The sequence below is a fragment of the Hylobates moloch genome, unplaced genomic scaffold, assembly GCF_009828535.3.
Source record: "Hylobates moloch isolate HMO894 unplaced genomic scaffold, HMol_V3 SCAFFOLD_21, whole genome shotgun sequence".
In the NCBI taxonomy this organism is placed as follows: Eukaryota; Metazoa; Chordata; class Mammalia; order Primates; family Hylobatidae; genus Hylobates; species Hylobates moloch.
The window spans coordinates 9,976,488-9,997,781 of NW_026652296.1; the positions used below are offsets into that span (position 1 = coordinate 9,976,488).

At 48.5% G+C, this 21,294-nt stretch overlaps 1 protein-coding gene across 2 annotated transcripts in view; it reads right to left on the reverse strand.

The window, feature by feature from the left end:
* The window catches only part of BCAS4 (breast carcinoma amplified sequence 4), an 85,969-nt gene extending 65,335 nt beyond the window's left edge, over positions 1–20,634 (reverse strand). For both annotated transcript variants that reach the window (XM_058432933.1, XM_032142902.2), the window contains exon 1: positions 20,411–20,634. In XM_058432933.1, the coding sequence (XP_058288916.1) occupies positions 20,411–20,590 (180 nt within the window). In that variant the 5' untranslated portion in view covers positions 20,591–20,634. The remainder of the gene's footprint in view (positions 1–20,410) is intronic.
* Between the last annotated feature and the right edge of the window lie 660 nt (positions 20,635–21,294).

A 21,294-nucleotide genomic window follows, 5' to 3' on the forward strand; every position in this document is an offset into this window, starting at 1 on the left:
AGTCCCTGCCCCCTGCACCTGAAGGCTCCCTCACCACCCACTTGTGCCCAGAGAACTGTTTATACAGCACCAGTTCCTGCTGCTTCCAGCATGAGCCATCTCCACCACAACAAAATAAACGACTGCACACACAAAAAAATCTTCCAGGCTGGAGTATAAATAGTACCAAGTTGCAATTTTAAACTCTGCAACCTTCATCTCACAGCTGGGACTATTTCTATGCCTCAGTGGGGGAGAGGGGACAGAAGACAGGCGAAAAAGAAAGATCATCCCCCCACCCAACCCCAAAATTAAATTACAATGAGAAAATGTCATTACCACACTAAGGGAGAAAGGATGGAGCCAAGGGGTCACTGTGGTGAGAGGAGAAGGTTGGTTGTTCTTTCTGGTCCAGGGGAAAGAGAAAGAGAGGAGTGGGGCACAGTGGGTGATGGAGAGATCCTGGGATTGCAGGTGCACACAACGCAGACCCGGGTCCAGACACACTTAAGGACATACAACCTGCATGGGAGGCCACGGAAGCCCATGCCCCAGCTGGGTGGGATGCCTCCTTCCCAAGATGTTTCTGCAGTGCTGTGCTTGTAGGAAGCGCATCACAACCCATCCTGGCCCACTCAGGAAGGGCATGGCATGGTCACGGCACTTCTGGGTTCACCTTACCCTCTGCCAGCCATGCAGCTGGAATCCAATGGCTTAACCTCTGCATTTCACTGCCACTGGATCCCGTGACAGGAACCATCAGGCCCATTTGGCAGAATGGTCAGGAGGTTAACCCGACATCATAGATGTGGCTAACTGATTTAACAGAGTGCTGACACACAATAGGTGCGTGATAAGGGGTTGCATTCCATAGCTCGCTCGCTCTCTTTTTTGTATTTTAATTTTTTGTAGAGACAGGGGTCTCACTATGTTGCCCAGGCTGGTCTCAAGCTCCTGGCCTCATGCAATCCTCCTGCCTCAGCCTCCCAAAGTGCTGATATTATAGGCATGAGCCACTGCACCCACCCAATCTCTTTCACCATAGAATAAAAACAAGGGCTAGTCACTGTATTTGAATTACCTCGTTCACTTCTCACAAGAACTCTATGCAGTAGGTGCTACTATTTCCCTCTTTTTATGGATTGAGAAACAGAGGATCAGAGAGGTTAATTCCCTTGCTCAAGCTCACACAGCTAATAAACATCGAAGCCAGAATTTGACCCTGAGCACTCTAACTCCAGAGCTAGAATGTGTAACAAGATATTCTTTGGGGCTGCATACAGTGGCTCATGCCTGTAATCCCAACACTGGGAGGCTGAGGCCAGAGGATCGCTTGAGCCCAGGAGTTCCAGTCTAGCCTGGGCAACAGGGGGAAAGTTTGTCTCTATAAAAATAAAAAGAAAACTAACTGGGCATGGTGGTGCACGCCTGTGTGGTCTTGGCTACTTGAGAGGCTGAGGCTGGGAGGGTCACTTGGGCCCGGGAGGTTGAGGCTACGGTGAGCTGTGATGTACCACTGCACTCCTGGGTGACAGAGTGAGATCGTCTCAAAACAAAAACAAGATGCTCTTGGGGGAGGTTAGAAATGTGTCCCCTTTGTTGCTGCTTGTCAGCTATGGTCAGTCCCCCACCTCACCCCCTGGTACCTAGGGAGGTTCCCAAAAGCAGGAAGGATCAAAGTGAGTGTTTGCCGACTGTCTGGTCAGCAAAGGGAGAAACAAGCCCAAGACATTCCCAACCAACAGGAAGGCGCTCAGGATAAGCCAGCCCACCATGCCCACAAATCATCCATGGGCAATTTTCTCTCAAGATTATCCCCTAAGTGGCCTCAGAAATGAGAGTCCCGCAGGCTGCAGCCCACGTGCCTTTTTAACTAGCCTGTGAGCAGATGAATGCCCTCGCTGTTCTTCGCAAACCCCTGGGCATAAACTGCTCCACTCAGAAGGGAAGGAGGCGAGAGGCTCACTTTAAGTGACATTCAAGGAAGGACCAGTGGAGATGGTGAGTGGGGTTTTTTTTTTTTAAACAAACATTTTTTTTTCACTTTTTTTTTCCCACAACCCCCCTTCTCACAAAGTGGCAGTGCAAGCTTCCCAGCTGGGAATGCCCAAACATTGAAGAGGGGCTGGCCCTGCTCACCAAGGGCTTGGCACAACAAAAAAAAGTTCCTCCACCCATGATCTTCTCTAACTCAACAAATGGAAACTCCATCGTCCTCTCACTCAGGCCAAATACTTCGGAGCACCCTGGACTCTTCTCTCCCACCTCCCACCCCATCCAATCTGCCAGCAAATCCTCTCATTTCTACCTTCAAAATGTCTCTACCCAAATCCAACTACTTCACTCTCTCTCCCATACAACCAAGCACCATGGCGCAAGTCACCGTCGTCTCCTGCTAGGACTGTTGCAGTAGCCTGCTCGCTGGTCCCAGCTTCCTGTTCTTACTGCCCTTCAATCTACTCTGTGCAGTCCTGTTAAAACAAAAGCTCTCCCCACCCCAAATCCTCCAGTGTACCACTTTGCACTCACAGGGATGGCTGCAATCACAAAAATGGAAAATGATGAGGGCTGGCAAGGATGTGGAGGAATTGGAAGCCTCACACACTGCTGGTGGGAAGGGTACAATTGTGCAGCTGCTCTGAAAACCAGTCCAGCATCTCCTCAAAAGGAACACAGAGTCACCTTATTACCAAGCAATATACCCGAAAGAAATGAAAACAGACCAGGTGCAGTGGTGCACACATTTAGTCCCAGCACTTTGGGAGGCTGAGGCAGGCAGATCACTTAAGCCCAGGAGTACAAGGCCATCCTGGGCAACATAGTGAGACACCATCTCTACAAAAAAAATACAAAAATTAGCCAGACATGGTGGCATGTGCCTGTATTCCCATCTACTTAGGAGGCTGGGGTGGGAGAAGCACTTGAGCCCAGAAGATCAAGGCTGCTGTGAGCCATGATGGTGCCACTGCACTCCAGCCTGGATGACAAAGCAAGACCCTGTCTCAAAAAAATAAAAAATAAAAATAAATAAAAAAGAAATGAAAACATATGCTCTCACAAAAACTTGGACAATATTCATTACAGTCAAAAAGTTGAAAAGGCTGGGCGTGGTGGCTCACGCCTGTAATCCCAACACTTTGGGAGGCCGAGGCAGGCAGGTCACTTGAGGTCAGGAGTTCGAGACCAGCCTGGCCAACATGGTGAAATCCCCTCTCTACTAAAACTACAAAAATGAGCTGGACGTAGTGGCACAAGCCTGTAGTCTCAGCTACTTGGGTGGCTGAGGCACGAGAATTGCTTGGGGAATCCAGGAGGCGGAGTTTGCAGTGAGCTAAGATCGCACCACTGCACTCCAGCCTGGGCGAGAGAGCGAGACTCTATCTCAATTAAAAAAAAAAAAAAAAAGGCCGGGTGCAGTAGCTCACGCCTATAATCTCAGTACTTTGGGAGGCCGAGGCGGGCGAATCACAATGTCAGGAGATCGAGACCATCCTGGCTAACACGGTGAAATCCAGTCTCTACTAAAAAATACAAAAAACTAGCCGGGCGTGGTGGTGGGTGCCTGTAGTCCCAGCTACTCGGGAGGCTGAGGCAGGAGAATGGCGTGAACCCAGGAGGCAGAGCTTGCAGCGAGCCAAGATCATGCCACTGCACTCCAGCCTGGGCGACAGAGCAAGACTTCGTCTCAAAAAAAAAAAAAAGTAGAAATGACCCAATGTCCATTAAGTGATGAATGAACAAATAAAATGTGATGTATCCCTACAACAGAGTATCATTTGTCCATAAAAGGTAATGGAGCACTGGCACACACTACAACATGGATGATCCTTGAAAACATGATGCTAAGTGAGAGAAGCCAGGCACAAAAGGTCACGCATGACATGATTCCACTTATAAGAAATGTCCAGGCTGGGCACAGTGGCTCATGCCTGTAATCCCAACATTTTGGGAGGCCGAGGCAGGCAGATCACTTGAGGTCAGGAGTTTGAGATCAGCCTGGCCAACATGGCAAAATCCCGTCTCTACTAAAACTACAAAAATTAGCCAGGCGTGGTGGCATGAGCCTGTAATCCCAACTACTCGGGAGGCTGAGGCACAAGAATCGCTTGAACCCTGGAACTGGAGGTTGCAGTAAGCCAAGATCGTGCCACTGCACTCCAGCCTGGGCGAGAGAGTGAGACTCCATCTCGAAAGAAAAGAAGGGAGGGAGGGAGGGAATGTCCAGAGATAGGCAGATCCACAGAGACAGAAAGAAGTAGATTCGTGGTTGCCCCTCTGCATGGAGTGGCAGGGAGAGGAGAAGAGGGAATAACTGCTAATGGTGACGGGGTTTCGTTTTTGGGTCATAGAAATGTTCTGGAATTAGGTCATGGTGATGTCTGCACAATACAGTAAATATACTAAAAGCCAACAAACTATATACTTTAAAATCATAAATTTATACATGAATTATTTACCAATTTTTTTTTCTTAGAGACAGGGTCTCACTCTGTCATCCAGGCTAGAGTGCAGTGGTGGGACCATAGCTCACTGCAGCCTCCAACTCCTGGGCCTCAGGGATCCTCCCGCCTCAGCCTCTTGAGTAGCTGGGACTACAGATGGGCACCACCGTGCCTGGCTTCAAGCCTGGCTTCAATTTTTTGAGTCCTCCCTCATCTTCTACCTGCTCAGAAAACACCTAATGGGGGCCTCCCCAGCCCTACTCCATCAGGAGCCTCCACCTCCCCCGATCTCACTGCCTGTTGCTTGTCCCCACCCACAACACTAGCCACGGCCTCACCACAGGGCCTTTGCACCTGCTGTTCCCTTTACTGGTGAAAGTTGTCTCTCACTTCCTTCTAGCTTTTGCTCAAATATTTCTTCCAGATGAGGCTTTCCCTGACCCTATAGCTCCCCTACTCCCAGTCCTCCTGCCCCAATTTACTTTTCTCTTTAGCATTTATCACCATCTAACATACTATCTATTTTTCTCAACTTGTTTCCTGTCATCTTCTCCACCAGAATGAAACCTCTGGAGGACACAGGTTTTTGTCTCTTTTATTTGTCTTTCAATTCCCAGAGCCTAGAACAAAGTCTGGCAAATAATAGGTACTTGTGTTTCAAAGGTGGCCCTCCAACTCCCTCTCATCCCACACGTGCTTTTGCAAAAGGACCTTGCAGCAACTCCGGTGAAGAGGTGGGATCCAATCCTTCCCATCCCCGAATCTAGGCTGGCCTGTGACTTGCTTAGACCAATAGGATGTGACGGGAGCAAGGCTCTGTGACTCCCAGGTCTAGGCCTTGAGAGACCTCAAAGCTTCTGATTTACTCTCCGGGAAGCCAGAAGCCACATAACGAAGTTCAGGCAGTACCACAGGGCAACTAGATTCAATAATAACTTAATTGTACATTTTACAATAACTTTGAGGTCCTAGCCAGAGCAATCAGACAAGAGAAAGAAATAAAGGGCATCCAAACCGGTAAAGGGGAAGTCAAACTAGCTGTTTGCTGATGACATGATCGTATACCTAGAAAACCCTACAGACTCCTCCAAAAAGCTCCTACAACTGGTAAATGCATTCAACAAAGTTCCAGGATATAAAAACCAATGTACACAAATCAGTAGACTGCTATACACCAACTGCAACCAAGCTGAGAATCAAATCAAGAACTCGACTTCTTTTGCAACAGCTGCAAAAAATAAAATATTTAGGAATATACCTAACCCAGGAGGTGAAAGACTTCTACAAAGAAAACTACAAAACACTGATGAAAGAAATTACTGATGACACAAACAAATGGAAACACATCCCATGCTCATAGATGGGTAGAATCGATATTCTGAAAATGACCATACTGCCAAAAGCAATCTACAAATTCAATGTAATTCCCATCAAAATACCACCATCACTCTTCACGGAACTAGAAAAAAAAATCCTAAAATTCATATGGAACCAAAAAAGAGCCCTCACAGCCAAGGCAAAACTAAGCAAAAAGAACAAATCTGGAGGCATCACATTATCTGATTTCAAAATATACTATAAAGGCTGGGTGTGGTGGCTCACGCCTGTAATCCCAGTCCTTTGGGAGGCCGAGGCAGGTGGATCGCTTGAGGTCAGGAGTTCGAGACTAGCGTGGCCAAGATGGCGAAACCACGTCTCTACTAAAATACAAAAATCAGCCAGCCGTGGTAGTGCATGCCCATAATCCCAGCTACTGGGGACACTGAGGCAGGAGAATCGCTTGAACCCAGGAGGTTGATGTTGCAGTGAGCTGAGATTGCGCCATTGCACTCCAGCCTGAGCAACAAGAGTGAAACTCTGTCTCAAAAAAAAAAAAAAAAAAATTAAAAAAAAAATAGGCACATAGACCAATGGAACAGAACAGAGATCCAAAAATAAACCTAAATACTTACAGCCAACTGATCTTTGACAAAGTAAACAAAAACATGAAGTGGAGAAAGGACACCCTATTCAACAAATGGTGCTGGGATAACTGGCTAGCCACATGTAGGGGAATGAAACTGGATCCTCATCTCTCACCTTATACAAAAATCAACTCAAGATGCATCAAACACTTAAATCTAAGACCTGAAACCATAAAAATTCTAGAAGATAACATTGGAAAAACCCTTCTAGAGATTGGCTTAGGCAAACACTTCATGACCAAGAACCCAAAGCAAATGCAATAAAAACAAAGATAAATAGTTGGGACTTAATTAAACTAAAAAGCTTCTGCACAGCAAAAGAAATAATCAGCAGAGTAAACAGACAACCCACAGAGTGGGAGAAAATCTTCACAATCTATGCATCTGACAAGGGATTAATATCCAGAATACCAAGCAAGAAAAAACAATCCCATCAAAAAAGTGGGCTGAGGACATGAATAGACAATTCTCAAAGCAAGATACACAAGTGGCCAAAAAACATATGAAAAAATGCTCAACATCACTAATGATCAAGGAAATGCAAATTGAAACCACAATGCGATACCACCTTACTCCTGCAAGAATGGCTATAATCAAAAAATCAAACAATAATAGATGTTGGCATGGATGCGGTGAAAAGGAACACTTTTACGCTGTTAGTGGGAATGTAAACACTTTTACGCTGTTAGTGGGGATGTAAACTAGTACAATCACTATGGAAAACAGTGTGGAGATTCCTTAAAGAACTAAAAGTAGACCTACCATTTGATCCAGCAATCCCACTACTGGGTATCTTGAAGTCATTATATGAAAAAGATACTTACACATGCACGTTTACTGCAGCATAATTAGCAATTGCAAAAATATGGAACCAGCCCAAATGCCTATCAATCAACAAGTGGATAAAGAATATGTGGCACGGCCAGGCGCGGTGGCTCACACCTGTAATCCCAGCACTTTGGGAGACCGAGGCGGGCGGATCACAAGGTCAGGAGATCAAGACCATCCTGGCTAACATGGTGAAACCCCATCTCTATTAAAAAATACAAAAAAAAATTAGCCGAGCATGGTGGCGGGCACCTGTAATCTCAGCTACTCAGGAGGCTGAGGCAGGAGAATCACGTGAACCCGGGAGGCAGAGCCTGCAGTGAGCCAAGATCGTGCCACTGCACTCCAGCCTGGGTGAGAGAGCGAGACTCCCATCTGAAGAAAAAAAAAAAAAAAAAGAATATGTGGCATATATACATATAGATACCATGGAATACAACTCAGCCATAAAAAGAAATGAAATAATGGCATTTGCAGCAGCCTGGCTGGAAATGGAGACCATTACTCTAAGCGAAGTAACTCAGAAATGGAAAACCAAACATCGTATGTTCTCGCTCGTAAGTGAGAGCTAAGCTATGAGGACACAAAGGCATAAAAATGATACAATGGACTTTGGGGACTTAGGGGAAAGGGTGGGAGGTAGGTGAGGGGTAAAAGACTGCACAGTGGGTACCGTGTACTCTATTTAAATGATGGGTGCTGCAGCAAAATCTCAGAAATCACCACTCACTAAAGAACTTATTCATGTAACCAAACACCACCTTTTCCCCAAAAACCTATTGAAATTAAAAAATAAAATAACTTAAAGTCCAGGTGCAGTGGCCCATGCCTGTAATCCCAGCACTTTGGAAGGCTGAGGCAGGAAGATCACTTGAGGTCAAGAGTTCGAGCGAGACCAGCCTGGGCAACATGGTGAAACCCCATCTCTACAAAAAAATACAAAAATTAGCTGGGCATGGTGGCACATGCCTGTAGTCCCAGCTACTTGGGAGGCTGGGGTGGGAGGATCGCTTGAGCCAGGAAGTGGAGGGTGCAGTGAAAAAAGATTCTGCCACTGCACTCCAGCCTAGGTGACAGAGTGAGGTCCTGTCTCAAAAAAAGAAAATAACGTAACTTAAAGAGTATAATTGGGCTGGGTGCGGTGGCTCACGTCCGTAATCCCAGCACTTTTTGAGGCCAAGGCAGGCAGATCACCTGAGGCCAGGAGTTCAAGACCAGTCTGACCAACATAGTAAAACCCTGTCTCTACTAAAAATACAAAAATTAGCCACGTGTGGTGGTGCATGCCTATAATCCCAGCTATTTGGGAGGCTGAGACACAAGAATTATTTGAACCCAGGAGGTGGAGGTTGCAGTGACCCAAGATCTTGCCACGGCACTCCAGCCTGGGCAACAGAGTGAGACTCGGTCTCAAAAAAAAAAAAAAAAAGTATAATTGGACTGTTTGTAACTCAAAGGATAAATGCTTGAGGGGATGGATAGCCCATTCTCCATGATGTGCTTATTTCACATTGCATACCTGTATCAAAACATCTCATGTACACCCTGAATATATATACCTACTATATACCCCCAAAAATTAAAAATAAAAATAATAATAAAATTTAAGAAAAAAAGAAGTCCAGGCAACTCTTCTGTAGAGGCCAGTGAGTGAGGCTGTAGAGGTTGAGAGGCCACATGGAGGAGAACTGAGATGCCCCAGCCAATAGCCAGCAGCAACTGCTAGACACAGGGTGCCAATCCTCCAGCTGAATGCAGTCCATGCATGAACCGTATGAAATGGCAGTTGCTTGAAGCTGCTAAGGTTTGGGATAGTTTGCTACCCAGTGATTGGTAATCAATACAGTGCTCATGAATATTCATTGTGGAAAAGAAAGGAAGATGAAAGAGAGAAAGAGAGAGAAGGGAAGGGGAGGACGTGTACTGCCTGGAAGAGCTGTAGCCTGAGAACAGCAGCCTGGGCGGCGCCTTAGTCCCAGCCTTGCATTTTATGCTGCGTGGTCTCAGCTGCACCTCTGACCATCTCTGTGCTTCTGACTCCCCATTTGAAAATTGTGAGAAAAACAATCCACAGACTCTGTCTCATAACAGAAGCTAAGGAAGCTAAGTCACTTCTCTGGGTCACTCCCAGTGAGATGCCACCACCATTTAAAAGGACCCTATTAGGGTCTCCAAACTCAAATGACACCGAAGCCATGCAGGCAATAAATACAAGAGAAGTGGGCTGTGCTGAAGACTGTCTTCTGCAAACTGTTTATGTTCAGTTTCCCACTTTTTTTTTTTTTTTTTTTTTGAGACGGAGTCTCGCTCTGTCACCCAGGCTGGAGTGCAATGGCACGATCTCAACTCAGTGCAATCGCTGCCTCCCGGGTTCAAGCGATTTTCCTACCTGAGAGCCTCCTAAGTAGCTGGGACTACAAGAGCACACCACCACGCCTGGCTAAGTTTTGTATTTTTAGAAAAGACAGGGTTTCGCCATGTTGTCCAGGCTGGTCTTGAACTACTGACCTCAGGTGATCCACCCACCTCGGCCTCCCAAAGTGCTGGGATTACAGGCATGAACCACTGCTTTGGCCAGTTTCCCACTTTTGACAGAGAGATTTTACTTCTAAGAAAAACAGCAGTGCAGGTGGGGTCATAAAGAGCAGCTGATGTTCAGCCTCCAGGTCAGGGAGACAACAGGGAGGGGTGGAGACTGTAGCAAACAGGAGACCCCAGGCCCTATTTAAATGGGGTGGCTGCTACTGGGCCCCAGCTTGTGCCAGGTAGGGATGTGCCAACCCTGCTTTATTCAAGACAAGTGGCAATCCAGATGTTTATGCAAATTCTCTTGATTTGAAAATGTTCAAAACTAGCCTGATAAGTTAAAAAACACTATGACGGCCAAATAAAACTGTCTGTGGGCTGAATGTGGCCTTCAAGCCTCTGGCCAATCTGTGTTTTTAAAACACAAACACACATGAAATACCAGAACAGGCAAATCTACAGAGATGGGAAGGAGATTCGTGGTGGGGGGTTGGGGAATGACAGATAACGGGTGCAGTGTTTCCTTTTGGGGTCATAAAAATGTTCTAAAATTGGTTGTGGTTGATGGTTGTACAACTCTGTGAATATGCTAAAAGCCATTAAATTATACACTTTAAACAGGTGAATTATATGTATGCAAATCACATCTCAATAATGCTGCTTAAACACATACACACACACAACACACACACACACACACACACACACACACACACACACACACACACAACACACACACACACACACACACACACACACACACACACACACACACACACGAATACTAAAGAATCTTAGCATAGCAAGGTCCATTCAGCCCAGGCAGAAAAAGCATCCTCATCTCTATGCACAAGATGAAAGTGATGAAATGAAGGTTGAAAGATCCCGGAAGCCAGGGAGCAAATGAAGTGATTCTCTGAGTAGCCTTAAGTTTGAACTGCAAACCACGAAGGAGTTGGCAGGTTAAACAACCACCCACCGCCCAGAGAAGAAACTCGGGAACTCTTTCCTCTCAGGTCCCCAAAGCAAGACAGAGTTCCCATCCTGGTCCCAAAAGGACGCTTGATCTTGAGGTTTGAGTGTCCAGAAGGGGCTGACTACTTTGCTCTAAAATCATGCAGACCCTGACTTCCGGGAAGGTTAATTTGGCAACAGTAACCAACATTTAAAATGCATGTGCCGGCTATGGCCATACCGCCCTAAACGCACTCAATCTTGTCTAAAATGCATGTGTCCTTAGACACAGTAATACACCTTCTAGGTATTTATCCTACATATTTGCATAAATGCAAAATGATGTATGTGGAGAGATATTTATTGCAGGACACTTTGTGACAGCAAAAAATTCCACATAACTTAAATGTCTATCAACAGAGGAATGGTTACCTAAAGTGTCATTCAGACAGACAATGAAATTCTGACTAACTGCTGAAAATAATCAGCTCCTGTGCATTCATATAAAAAGGTCTCCAAAACATGAGTGAAAAAAGCATGAGGCTGGGTTCAGTGGCTCACACCTATAATCCCAGCACTTTGGGAGGCCCAGGCGGGCAGATCACTGGAGGTCAGGAGTTCGAGATCAGCCTGGCCAACATGGTGAAACCCCGCCTCTACTGAAAATACAAAAATTAGCCAGGTGTGGTGGCAGGCGCCTGTAATTCCAGCTACTTGGGAGGCTGAAGCAGGAGAATCGCTTGAACCTGGGAGGCAGAGGTTGCAGTGAGCTGAGATCGCGCCATTGTACTCCAGCCTGGACAACAAGAGCGAAACTCCATTTCAAAAAACAAGAAATCCAGATCCCAGGCCCACACGCCCCGCTTCATGGGATCCTCCCTATAATTCATTTTCCACCAGCCCCCAGAGTGATTTTCCAACAGACCAATCAGACCAGATCACTTCCAGGCTTAAAATCCTCCTGGAGAACTTTTATAATTCCAATGACCAGGCTGCACCCACATGAATTAAATCAGAATACTCAGGGATGGGGGCAGGCAATCAGGATTTCTCTCTCTTTTTTTTTGGAGTCTAGTCTCACTCTGTCCCTAAGGCTGAAGTACAGTGGTGCGATCACAGCCCACAAGCTGGGACTACAGGCGTGTGCCACCACGCCCGGCTAATTTATTATTTTATTTTGTAGAGACATGGTCTTGCTATATTGCCTAGGCTGGTCTCGATCTCCTGAGCTTAAGCAATCCTCTCGCTTCAGCCTCCCAAAGTGCTGGGATTGGAGGCATGAGATACTGCATCTGACCCCAGCTAGTGTCTTTTAAAGATCCTCAAATTATGCCAAAGTTTGTAAAGTTCGAGAACTATAATCTATATTAGTGCTCTCAACCATGCCTATACCCCACCCCACCCGAGAAACTGATTTAATTGAATCTCCTGTTTATAGATGCATGAAAATACATATTTTTTGCCTTCTGTTTTTATTTACAGAAGATGGCAGCACACACACACGCCCCTTGCACCTCTCACTCAGCACTCTGTGCTGAACGCTGCTGTGCACAGGCACAAGTAGCACTGACTCCCACTGCAGCCGCTACTGCTCCACTCATCAGAAGCATCGCTATGGCACTGGCCCGCACTGATGGGCACTGGGCTCTTTCCAATCTTTGGTAATGTGTTTTGTTTTGTTTTGTTTTTTGAGACAGAGTCTTGCTCTGTCGCCCAGGCTGGAGTGTAGTGGTGTGATCTTGGCTCACTGCAACCTCCACATTCCAGGTTCGAGCAATTCTCATGCCCCAGCCTCCCGAGTAGCTGGGGCTGTAGGTGCACACCGCCACACCTGGCTAATTTTTGTATTTTTTGTAGAGACTGGGTTTTGCATGTTGGCCAGGCTGGTTTCAAACTCCTGGCCTCAAGTGATTGCCCACCTCAGCCTCCCAAAGTGTTGGGATTACAGGTGTGAGCCACCACGGCCAGCCAACGTGTTCTGTTTGTTTTTTGAGATGGAGTCTCGCTCTGTCACCCAGGCTGGAGTGCAGTGGCACAATCTCGGCTCACCACAAACTCTGCCTCCCGGGTTCAAATGATTCTCCTGCCTCAGCCTCCCAAGTAGCTGGGATTACAGGTGCCCACCACCATGCCCAGCTAATTTTTGTATTTTTTTAGTAGAGATGGGGTTTCACCATGTTGGCCAGGCTGGTCTCAAACTCCTAACCTCAAGTGATCCACCTGTCTCAGCTTCCCAAAGTGCTGAGATTACAGGCATGGGCCAACATGCCTGGCCTAACATGTTTGTTTTAAGGCCTCTGTGTGACGCTGAAGGTCGGCCAGATGGGAAACCTTCATCCAAGGCTCTAGGCAGACCCTCACCCAAAGCAAGACCACGTCCTGTGATGAGAGGCTGCCAGAGCCCTGAGGAAGGCCCCCTCTGCTCCTGAGCAGGTTTTGTGGGTAGAAAGTCAGGCACATCTGAGAAAAGCTGCCTCTCCCAGCACCTGCCTTGGCCCTGGCTCCTCATGCCCCGGAAGGTTCTGCTGCAGGGAGGCGGCCAGCTCAGTCCTTGTCCACCTGGATGGCGCCCCATCCGTCTCTGGTCTCCCTGCTGCCACTGCGGTCCCCCCAATACATTCTAACACCGCAGCCACATGGCCATGAAACTTTTCATTTATTATTTTTGAGACAGGTCTTGCTCTGTCACCCAGGCTAGAGTGTAGTGGCACTCATAGCTCACTGCAACCTCAAACTTCTGCACTCAAGCGATCCTCTTACCTCAGCCTCCCAAACTGGGGGGACTACAGGCATGAGCTACCATGCCTAGCACAAGTCGATAAATTACAACCTGATTTTGAAAATGCACTCCCCTGGGGACCCAGGCCCTGGTATGGCCCTGTCTACCTCCTCCCACACCCCTGTGGTCACTGAGATCCCTCCACTCAGGCACCTCCCAGTCCCTCATCTTTCCCCTGTGGCCAGGCATCTGCTGTCAGATCTTTGCCCTCTGGTCCTTCCCATCCCCCTGTGGCCAGGCATCTGCTGTCAAATCTTTGCCCTCCGGTCCTTCCCATCCTCCTTCCCCTCAGTCCCTATCACCCCTCAGGTGTCTCCTGTGTGGCATTTATCAGCATTTAGTCACTCTGTTTGTCACTAGTCTGCTTATCTTCCTCCCCACCTGCAACACCAGGTACCATGCCTATCTTGCTGGTCTCGCCCAGTGCCTACAGCAGAATGGCATGATGCAGGTTTGCCATACAATTAAGGAATGGGCTAGGCGCCGTGGCTCACGCCTGTAATCCCAACACTTTGGGAGGCTGAGGTGGGCAGATTGCTTGAGCCCAGGAATTCGAGACCAGCCTGGGCAACATAGCAAGACCCCATCTCAAAACAAAATTTAAGGAATAAATATTGGAACTACATCTTTGAGACAGTAGACCATACCCTGGAGTCCCCCTAACAGACTTTGTTTTTTTTTTGAGACAGAGTCTCACTCTTGTTGCCCAGGCTGGAGTACAGTGGCACGATCTCGGCTTGCTGCAACCTCCACCTCCCAAGTTCAAGCAATTCTCCTGCCTCAGCCACGTAAGTACCTGGGATTAGAGGCACCTGCCACTACGCACAACTAATTTTGTATTTTTAGTAGAGACAGCGTTTTACCATGTTGGCCAGCCTGGCCTCGAACTCCTGACCTCAAGTGATCCACCCGCCTCGGCCTCTCAAAGTGTGAGAATTACAGGCGTGAGCCACGGCGCCCAGCCCCCCATCACAGACTTCTAATCCAGCATCCCAAACTTGAATGCCCAAAGGGGACCAGCAGGTCACACAAGGATGGGACACATGTTAGGAAGTTTCTCATAGATGCGTTGTGTTGGCAGGTTGGATGTAACATTCTTAGCTTCTGTAAAGAAAACTCCTCTCCCACATTTTTCTTGAAACTCAAGGCCACCTTCGGCTAATTTACATTTTTCTACTTTTGTCCAGGTACAGAGTTTGGAGAAATATTTCTCTTTTCTCTCATCCTGACTATAGAAAAATCAAAAGTTCGCCAGGCGCGGTGGCTCATGCCTGTAATCCTAACATTTTGGGAGGCTGAGGCAGGCGGATCACCTGAGGTCAGAGGTTCGAGACCAGCCTGGCCAACATGGCGAAACTCCGTCTCTACTAAAAATACAAAAATTAGCCGGGTGTGGCGGCACACACCTGTAATCCTAGCTATGCGGGAGGCTGAGGCAGGAGAATAGCTTGAACCCAGGAGGCGGAGGTTGCAGTGAGCTGAGACTGTGCCACTGCACTCCAGCCTGGGTGACAAGAGAGAGACTCTGTCTCAAAAAAAAAAAAAAAAGAAGTTCAAACCAGAAAGAGGGGTGGCAGGGAACTGGTTGAACAGAAAACCCAAAGCCCTGGAAACAGTAACTCACCTGCCAACCCAGCTCCAGGCACCGCCCCTCAGCAGCTCCTCCATCTGGGGAAAGCAGAGTGAAGTCTAGGCAGAGCTTGTGCCCCCTCACTTGCCCCATCTCCTGCTGCTCCCCCTCCCACCAGCTGCTCTTCTCTCCATCCCCCAAAACCCCCTGCTTCATCCCATCCCAGGACTTTTGCAAGAACTTTCTCTCTGCCTGGGATATTTTTCTCCTCAGCCAGCCAACTCCTATTGAGGCTCAGGGCTCATCCTAAGACAATGCTGCCTCAGGGAAGACCTCCATGACTGCACCCAGACAATAACTTTCTATTTCCCCTCCTGAGTCTCTCTGCACACACAGGTGCCCTATCTCACATCCGCCCATGTCTGTGCTTTGTAGCATTCATTACAGTTTAGAGGTTTTGTTACGGTTTCATTTTGCTTTCTTTTTTGAGATGGGTCTCACTCTGTCGCCCAGGCTGGAGTGCAGTGATGCGATCTCAGCTCACTGCAACCTCCACCTCCCAGAGCCCAGGTGATCTTCCCATCTCGGCCTCCCTAGCAGCTGGGACCACAGGCACATACCACCACGCCCAGCTAATTTTTGTAAAGATGGGATTTTGCCATGTTGTCCAGGCTGGTCTCAAACTCCTGGGCACAAAGGATCCGCCCACCTCAGCCTCCCAAAGTGCTAGGATTACAGGCGTGAGCCACTGTGTCTGGCCTTGTTATGTGTTTACTGTCTGGCAGTGCCACGGGGGAAGGGCTTCGTGTGTCTCACTGCCTGTGGTGTCCCCAGCTCCAGGAAAGACTTGGCACATACCGAGGCTGAAGGTGCTGAATGAAGCAGGCCCCACTTCACTGGGAGGCCCAGGCCCCCTGAGGCTGGGGTTGCCTGGACTGAGATTTCTACTGCTCCATGGAAGAGGCAAAAGTGCCCCTGGGAGACAGGCTGGTTGGGAGGAGGCTGCTGTCCAGGCCTGTTCGCAAACCAGGTTTTCCTTTTCCTGATCATCTGCCCACCTGGAAATTGTTCCGGGTTGGGGATCTGCTAATGAATTAAGCTTTAAAAGTGGAGGCTGCACGTGACTCTGCTCTGGCGCAGTTTCTGTTTCTTTTGGTAAATAAACTTCAACAAGCGCTTTCAGTGGGTTATGGCTGCATGGAGCTACAGGGAGTTGGGGCTCTTTATTACACATCCCTTACAAATGAGCATAAGCAAACCCATGACTGAGTGAAAGACAGCCCTGAGTGAGAAAATGAAATTAATACACGCAGTTTCTCTTAAAGACTATTCCTAATAGAGACAAAATGAATCTGGGGCTTAGCCACTGGGCACAATGACATGTCGCTGCTGAGAGTAAGGGAGAGAAGGAACAAGAAATGCACTCAGGATGCTAAAGGCAGTGAAAAGTCGCAGACAACCTAAATGTCTGTGCCAGAGTCCCTGGGACACTAGACCAAAGTATGCTTGGGGAGCGTGGAGCCTCCCCCAGGACCCTGCCTGGCAAAACACAGCAGCCCTGAACCATTTATGAATGATTCATAAATTACGGTCCATCCACACGAAGTCATTTATGCCGTGAGAGGCTCTGTTTGCTGAGCTATAAAATCAACATAACACCATCCCAGTCACCGGGTCACTGCCATGACACAATGAGGTAAGCCATGAACACAGTTTGGCAAACTGGTGCCACACAGTATGTGCTCAGGAATGGGAGCAATTACTATTTCATCATAGGACACTAGGAAGCCACAGGGTGACGGAGACCTAGGCTCTCCAACATGGCAGCCCCACATCTCATGGGACTACCGAACACTTCAAATGTGCCCAGTCCAAGCTGAGATGGACTGAAAGTTCAGTATCAAAAGCCTGATTTTGAAAACTCAGGACACAGAACAGAACGTAAAATTTCATTAACTTTGTACTAGTGATCATGTGTTGAAATATTTTGGATACACTTTTTATTTTTATTTTTTTATTAACTAGAGACGGGGCCTATGTTGCCCAGGCTGGTCTTGAACTCCTTGGGCTCAAGTGATCCTCCAGTCTTGGCGTCCCAAAGTGCTGGGACTACAGACATGAGCCACTGCACCTGGCCCAGATATACTGTTATTTTAAATATATTGAAATTAATTTCACCTGTTTCTTTTCTTTTTTAATTCTTTTGGTTTTGTTTTGTTTTGTTTTTTTGAGACAGAGTCTCACTCTACTGCCCAGGCTGAAGTGCACTGGCATGATCGCAGCTCACTGCAACCTCCACCTCCCAGGTTCAAGCGGTTCTTGTGCCTCAGCCTCCCAAGTAGCTGGAATTACAGGCTTATGCCACCACATCTGGCTAATTTTTGTATGTTTAGTAGAGACAGGGTTCCACCACGTTAGCCAGGCTGGCCTCAAACTCCTGGCCTCAAGTGATCCACCTGCCCTGGCCTCCCAAAATGCTGGAATTACAGGTGTGAGCCATGGTGCCTGGCCACCTGTTTCTTTTTCATGTGGCTCCTAGAACACTAAAAATTGCGTAGGTGGCCAGGCACAGTGGCTCACACCTGTAATCCCAGCACTCTGGGAGGCCGAGGCGGGCGGATCATCTGAGGCCAGGAGTTCGAGACCAGCCTGACCACCATGGAGGAACCCCATCTCTACTAAAAATATAAAATAAGCCGGGCGTGGTGGTGCATGCCTGTAATCCCAGCTACTTGGGAGGCTGAGGCAGGAGAATCGTTTGAAACCAGGAGGCGGAGGTTACGGTGAGCCAAGATCACACCATTGCACTCCAGCCTGGGCAACAAGAGTGAAACTGTCTCAAAAAAAAAAGAAAAATTGCATAGGTAGCTCACATTTGTAGCTCCAATTATATTTCTATTGGACAGTGTTTATGGATACATGCTCATGTTATTTTTAATTTTTAAATTTTTGTTCGTGTTATTTTTAATTTTTTATCTTTTTACATTTTTTTGTAGAGACAGGGGTTTCCCTGCGTTGCCCAGACTGGTCTTGAACTCCTGGTCTCAAGTGATCCTCCCACCTCAGCTTCCCAAGTCGCTGGAATTACAGGCATAAGCCACTGTATCCTGCCTCTATGCTATTTTTTAAATTGAGATATAATTTACAAACCACAAAATTCACCCTTTTAAAGTGTACGATTCAGCAGTTTTCAGTATATTCACAAATTTGTGCAACCATCACAACTATCTAACATCCAGAACATGTTCATTACACCAAAACGAAGCCCCATACCTTCCCATTAGTAGTCCCCACACATTTGCCTATGCTATTTTGAGTAAAGAAAAGCAAGTTGCAGGACAGTATTACAGCAGCAAGTGAGGTTTCATTTAAAACTAATATAGATGGGCCAGGCATGGTGGTGCATGCCTATAATCCCAGCACTTTGGGAGGCTGAGGCCAAAGGATCTGTTGGGCCCAGGAATTCAAGTGGGCAACATAGTGAGATCTCGTCTCCACAAAAGAACTTTGTTTTTAAAGTTAACCTGACATGGTGGTGCACACCTGTGGTCCTGGCTATGCAGCAGGCTGAGGTGGGAGGATCACTTGAGCCCAGGAAGTTGAGGCTGCATTGAGCTATGATTGTGTCACTGCACTCCAGCCTGGGTGACAAAGTGAAACCCTGTCAAAAAAAAAAAAAAAAAAAAACTAAAAACTTCTGTTCAAAAATTATTTTAAAAATATATGGAGATGGCTGGGCGCGGTGGCTCACGCCTGTAATCCCAGCACTTTGGGAGGCCGAGGCGGGTGGATCACGAGGTCAAGAGATAGAGATCATCCTGGCCAACATGGTGAAACCCCGTCTCTACTGAAAAATGCAAAAATTAGCTGAGCATTGTGGCACACGCCTGTAGTCCCAGCTACTCGGGAGGCTGAGGCAGGAGAATCGCTTGAACCTGGGAGGCAGAGGTTGCAGTGAGCTGAGATCATGCCACTGCACTCCAGCCTGGTGACAGAGCAAGACTCCATCTCAAAAAAATAAATAAATAAATAAAATAAAAATATATATATATGGAGAAAAATAAAAAGAAAAAAGAGAAAACCCATATCTATGTGTGTGTATATATATATATACACATATGGAAAGATATTTTATGTTTTTTTTTTTTTTTTTTTGAGAGGGAGTTTTGCTCTTTTTGCCCAGGCTGGAATGCAATGGCTGATCTCAGCTCACTGCAACCTCTGCCTCCCAGGTTCAAGCGATCCTCCTGCCTCAGCCTCCCAAGTAGCTGGGATTACACGCCCGACTAATTTTTGTATTTTTAGTAGAGACGGGGTTTCGCCATGTTGGTCAGGCTGGTCTCGAACTCCTGACCTCAGGTGATCCACCCGTCTCGGCCTCCTAATAGTTCTGGGATTACAGGCGTGAGCCACCACGCCTGGCGAGATAGATTTTTTTTTAAATGTCTCACTCTGTCGCCCAGGCTGGAGCGCAGTGGCATGATCAAGCCTCACTGCAGCCTCACTCTTCCCCGTCCCCTATCCCCATCCCAAGTAATCCTCCTGCCTCAGCCTCCCAGAATGCTGGGACCACTGGCGCGAGCCAATACTCTGCCTAGACAGATACAGATATACAGATATCTACATTTGTAAATGCATTTTAACTGTCCGGAATGATTTATACCAAACTGTTAATGCTGGTTTTCTAAGAAAACTAGAATTGGGGTGGGAGAGAAAAGAGAAAGGGGTGCATAGCCTTTATTTTAAATACTCCTGTACTGCTTTTGTGGTTTAAAAAGAGAATGGGTTGAATTTCTGACCGTAAATAACTCCTAGTGAACTCAGACAAGTAACTTTTTCACAGCACCGTCGACAGATGCCTCCAGCCGGAAGGTGGAGGGTCTCGTTTTAGGTCTGCTTTTCACTGGTGCTTTTAAAATAGAAAGCGCAGACAGAGGCGTGGTGTTTTCGCTCCGAGCTGCAGCAGCGCAGCGCGGCCTCGGGGCTCCCCGCACAGCCGCAGCCTGAGGTGCCGCTCGGCCCGGGCACCGCTCGGAGGTAGCCGGGGCAGGGGCGGTCCCGGGGTCCGCCTCTCCCAGGGCCGGACTGGCAAAGGGCGGCGCCTCAGGACCCGGCGGATGCTGGGGGACCCGGGTGGGGAGGGAAAGCGAGCCTGGGCCGCCAGGGCCCGGTGTCGCCCGGAGGAGGGAGCAGGGACGGCCCGCTGCGCATCTCTGGGTGGCGCCCCGCAGCCACCCTTCGGGAAGGGGGGAATCCCCGGGCCCCCCACTCCGGCAGCGAGAGGATGCTCCGGGGAAACCGAGGGTCCGGAGCCCAGACCCCTAACCGCGAGAACCCTCTCCTCCAACTCCACAGCCCCGTCCCCTACCTCGGCCCCAGGCTCGGGGGTCAGGAAGAGCGCGAGCTCGCGCGCTCCGCTGCGCACGGGCTCCGGCCGATCGGCGTCCACGAGCAGCATCAGGAGGGTGGCGGGGTCTGGCTGGCGAAGGCTGCCTGGGAGCCCGTGGTAGCGCCCGGGCCTCGGAGCCCCGCCCCCGGTCCGCTGCATGCCCCGCGGCCCGCCTGGCGGAGGCGGGGCAGGTGCGCTCCCGCGGTCCCGGCTCGCAGCTCCAGAAGCGCCGGGCCGAGCGGGCAGCGCCACCCAGTGGCGAGCGGAGCGCGCTGCGCCCGCCCCCGCAGCACCTGGGCATCAGTGCTTTGCAAACTCGCTTGCAGATGGCAGTCACCTGGAGCTTTTTTAGAATTTCCCAAGCCCGGACCACGCCGTCTCTGGGTTAAGACCTGGGCATCAGGATCTTTTGATGTTTGCTAGGTGGTTCCAACCAGATTGTTGACCCAAAGCTAAATTTGAGAACCACTGGAGCAAGCCACCCCTCCCCACAGGAATCCAGGTAGAGTACGGGCTCCCAGCCCCGGGCCTTACAATAGAATCCCCGGGGAGCTTTTAAAAGCCCGGAAACCAGGCCTCGCACCAGGCGGATTAAGTCGGAATCCTTCGGAGTGGGGCTTGGGCATCGGTAGCTTCTAAAGCTCCCCCGGGTGATTCTAACGGGCGTCCGGGTTAGAGAGGCGCTAGCTTAGAGGAAGCCCAAAGCCGTCCGCCCCCCGCCTATTCCCATCCTACTAAAGCATCTAGTTTGCATTGGGCGGAGGGTCCTGGAATTTAGGAAAGGCCGAGTGTAATGGTCCTCGTCTTCCTCTTCGGTGCAGATTTTAAAATAAGCTTCACCAGGAAACTATTGAGCGCACTAA